The 4,594-nt window shown below is 40.6% G+C and overlaps 2 protein-coding genes across 2 annotated transcripts; both read right to left on the bottom strand.

The window, feature by feature from the left end:
- Positions 1-302: 302 nt before the first annotated feature.
- Positions 303-1,861, bottom strand: LOC125199547. The gene is made up of 4 exons (XM_048097532.1): positions 1,738-1,861; positions 1,203-1,641; positions 672-999; positions 303-542 (listed from the first exon to the last, which is right to left on the bottom strand). Exons 1-4 carry the CDS (start codon positions 1,859-1,861, stop codon positions 303-305), a joined length of 1,131 nt encoding a protein of 376 aa, XP_047953489.1.
- Positions 1,862-1,903: 42 nt separating this feature from the next.
- Positions 1,904-2,428, bottom strand: LOC125199546. The gene has a single exon (XM_048097531.1). It carries the CDS (start codon positions 2,426-2,428, stop codon positions 1,904-1,906), a length of 525 nt encoding a protein of 174 aa, XP_047953488.1.
- Positions 2,429-4,594: the final 2,166 nt, after the last annotated feature.

Here is a 4,594-nt window from a genome sequence, read left to right as displayed (position 1 = left end):
CTCACCTCCCTTCCTGTCTCGAATCTCTAGATCAAATTCCTGTAGAAACAGGACCCACCGTGTCAGTCTCGGCTTGGCATCCACCTTGGTGAAAATATGGCGGATGGCGGCATGGTCTTTGAACACAATAGTCCTCGCCCCAATGAGATAGGGACGGAACTTGTCGAACGAATACACCACCGCCAACATCTCTTTCTTAGTAGTAGTATAATTTTCATGCACCACATCTAGGGTTCGAGTTGCATAGTAGATCACCCTGAAAATCTTGTCTCTTTTTCTGGCCCAAAGCACGGATCTAGGGTTCAGCTTGCATAGTAGCTCACCCTGAAAATCACTTTCTCAATAATAGTATAATTTGCCTGCGCCGCATCTAGGGTTCGGCTTGCATAGTATATCATCCTGAAAATCTTGTCTCTTTTCTGGCCCAAGGTAGATCCCACGGCCACATCACTAGCGTCACACATGATCTCGAACGGCTGTGACCAATCCGGCGAGATAAGCACGGATGCACTCACAAGCGCCTTCTTCAATGTCTCGAAGGCCTGCAAACATTGAAGAGAGAAATCAAACTTAACATCCTTAGCAAGTAGATGACATAGAGACCTAGCAATTCTAGAGAAATCCTTAATAAACCGCCTCTAGAACCCGACGTGACCAAGGAAACTCCTCACATCCTTCTCATTGGATGGTGGTGGCCACTGCTCAATCGCCACTATCTTGGCCCTGTCCACCTCAAGTCCTCCTGCAAATATTTTGTGCCCAAGCACAATGCCATCTCTCACCATAAAATGGCACTTCTCCCAGTTGAGCACCAAGTGTGTCTCTTCACATCTCTGCAAAACACGAGTTAGATTCCGTAAACAATTATCAAAAGAGCTATCAAAGACGGAGAAGTCATCCATGAAGACTTCCATTATATCTTCCACCATGTCGTGAAAGATGGACATCATACACCTCTGAAAGGTGGCTGGGGAATTGTAAAGGCCAAATGACATCCTCCTGAAAGCAAACACACCATAAGGATAAATAAAAGCAGATTTATATTGATTCTCTGGGGCAATTAAGATCTGATTATATCTGGAGTAGCCATCTAAAAAGCAATAGTACTCATTTGGTTGATTAATGGGAGGGGAAAATGGTCTTTCCTAGTTGCAGCATTAAGGGCTCTATAATCTATGCATACTCTCCACCCGGTTACCAACCTAATGTCTATCATCTCATCATCTCCCCCTTTTACTACCGTCATCCCACCCTTCTTAGCTACCACTTGGGTGGGACTTACCCAATCACTATCCGAGATAGCATAGACGATCTCGGCATCTAACCACTTAAGCACCTCCTTCCTCATCACGACTTGCATTATCGGGTTAAGTCTCATTTGGTTTTGAGCTTTGGGTTTAGACCCCTCTTCTAGAAGAATTCTATGCATACAAACCGTAGGACTTATCCCCTTAAGGTCCGAGATGGACCACCCAATTGCATCCTTATGCTTCCTAAGCACTCTAAGCAATTTATCAAGTTCATTAGTAGTGAGTGAGGATGATACGATTAACGGATAAGTATCATTCTCCCCGAGAAATGCATACTTAAGGTGTGACAGCAACGGCTTCAGTTCCTCTTTCTTTTCCTCTTTCTTCTCCTCTTCATTCAGATCCCTCAACGGTAAGAATTTCTATCGAAACCAATGGACCTCCTCCGCTGAATTAAGAGCACCTACAAAATTTAACAAATCGGTACTAGGCTCATTAATATCATTATAGTAAGGAGAGAATATAGATTGCGATAAGCATCGCTCCAATTGATCTTGTGGCGAAATGGCTTGGGTTACTTCCTTCACACAATCATCGACCACTTCAACCATGTTACAGTGCTCCACTCTCCATGCATCTTCATCATCGTGCCTCTACATTGCATTGTAGATGGAGAATGTGACGCTCTCATCATTGAGTCGGAGTGTGAGCTCTCCCTTATGCACGTCGATCATTGCCTTGCCTGTAGCTAGGAAAGGTCTTCCCAGTATAAGAGGAACATTCCAGTCTTTCTCCATATCAAGCACCACAAAATCCACAGGGAAGATGTAGTCATTGACTTTGACGAGTATATCTTCAACAATCCCTCTCGGATACGACACAGATCGGTCGACAATCAGGAGTGTGATGGTGGTGGGCCTCAATGTCCCAATCTTCAACTTTTGAAAGAACGAGAACGGCATAAGATTAATGCTCGCTCCCAAGTCACATAGTGCCTTGCCCACTTGGCTATCCCCCACTATGCACGATATAGTGAAGCTTCCAGGATCTTTCATCTTAGCGGGCAATTTCTTCTGGATAATGGCACTACAGCTCTCCGTCAAGTTGACGGTCTCGTGCTCTACCCATCTCCTCTTCTTGGAGATAACATCCTTCAGAAATTTGGCGTAGCTAGTCATTGCTGCAACGCCTCTATCAACGGAATATTGATGTGTACCTTTCTGAAAATGTCAAGAAATCTAGAGAACTGATCATCTAGCTTTTTTTTCTGTACACGCTGTGGGAATGGAATTCTAACTTCGACTGGGGGTGCATGTATCACAGTATTTGTCTTGGGAGGCGGTACTTCCTTCACTGGCTCTTCCTCTTTTTCCACTACATCTTCTACAACTACCTCTTCTTGCGAGATCTTCTCCTTCTCTGCAGGCATGGCTGGACCTTCATAGCTTTTACCATTCCTCGGATTGATGGCTTTGCAATCCTTGCAGTCCTTGGGATTGATGACGGTATATGAGGGAAAATGGCCCGGTTGGTGTTGAATACCCACAACCTGTGAAATTTGGCTTATCTGAGTATCGATGCTCTTCATGTGAATGCTCAAGCTCTGCACATCTGTCTCTACCTGCTTCAGTCTCTTATCAGAATTGGCCATAATTTCCCTTGTTTGCTTCATAAACGTCATCAAGACATCTCCAAGCTCATTCTTCTTCGGCTCAACGACTTGTCCATTCGACACTTGAAACCCCAGATATTATTTTTTATTGAATTATCGCATGTTTGTGGCTCTTTCTATACCATTAACTGCCTTCCACTACATTTCATCAATAAACTACCCGGAAATCGCAAGAAGCCACTTTTTATTATTGTTAGGCTCTTCATGCAGTTGAATCAAACCTTCTCAATCATGTGGATATCCACACATACCATACCTACTTACCATATAGAAGTCAAGCATACTATTTACTCTTACCATAGGAGAAAAAGCTTGACGCCATGAAACCATTCCACAACATGCTCAATGAGCTCAAGGCTTCCTCAATTTCTTTGGTTGTCAATACATATGTTTTTCTTTTTAGATTGATATTACCACCGTTTTCTTTCTTTTTGTTTTTAATATTTATAATTTTTTTTTCAGTAGTAATGATCAGATTTTTAGTTACTTTATAGTTGACCCATGTTAAAAAATTTAAGTTGAAATTATAATTGGCTATTTTTTTTATACATATCTATAAGTATAATGTATAATTTAATTTGTCTTTAATATAATTATTTTGAAAGGATGATTATTCTGTTGGTAAATTTAATCTATAATTTAATTTGTCTTTAATTTTATTGAAAATTATACAAATTGTTAGGCGAAAGTAGCTATACATATTGATTATTGATTTTGTGCATCGCAAATTGATTTTGATCCTTATTTTATTGTAGTTTTAGGTGAGGTGGCGGCTTTAAGGATGACAAACGAGTTATTTTACTTATGAGTTATGTTGAAAAGTGACGAATTGTGAATAATTAAATGTTTAGTTTATAATGATGATATTGATTTTAATTTTAAAGTTAATGTAGTGTATAAAAAAGTTTTATAAATGATGAATTATTGATAAACTCATGTTTTAGTTGGTTTAATTGCTCTGTTGAGGTACTTAATGTTGAGTTTTGATGCTTGAATTGTCTATTTCCAGCCAATGATCCTATCTTTTGGAGTTTCATGTTTGTCGAGTGTTCTCTGATGAATAAATGAAAAAGAGGCAAAAATCCGGCCGATTGTGCAAAGTGGGAAACAATTGAAGGTCAGTTCCAGAGCCTCAAGTATCAACGATTGTATTACTGCGGTGGTCTAGAAGATTGGATTGTGTCGGATAATTCTCATATTCCGAACCTCCAGAAGCTTCATCTTCATTACTGATTCACTCGGATTTTACATGATTTTAGAGGGTAGTTTTACTTGGTTTTGATCATATATTGTGTACTTTGAGACATGGTTATAGCTACTTCTCTATTATGTTGGTATTTTGACCATTTTGTGAAGAATGTGTAGAAAAATGTACAAAATATGTGGATGTGCAGCTGCTCAATATTCGAGAAAGCTTTTCTGGAGATTTTGAAGTCCGATTTGCATGTAATGTATACCATTCTCTTCGTCTTCGAAAGAGATTCGCGTGGATATCTTAAACGTCTCAATCGGAGTTCGTTAAAAGAAGTTATGTCCGTTTTACCAAGACTGCGCAGTGCAGTGACATAGCTGGCGACCCACCAGGTTCGCATGCAAACGAACCTGGCGACCCGCCAGCAACACACGAAAAAAACGCCGTAAGCAGCTGGAGACTCGCCAGCTTCGACGCACA

This window comes from Salvia hispanica, unplaced genomic scaffold (assembly GCF_023119035.1).
Source record: "Salvia hispanica cultivar TCC Black 2014 unplaced genomic scaffold, UniMelb_Shisp_WGS_1.0 HiC_scaffold_55, whole genome shotgun sequence".
Lineage (NCBI taxonomy): Eukaryota > Viridiplantae > Streptophyta > Magnoliopsida > Lamiales > Lamiaceae > Salvia > Salvia hispanica.
This window is presented reverse-complemented; position numbering and strand designations above follow the sequence as displayed.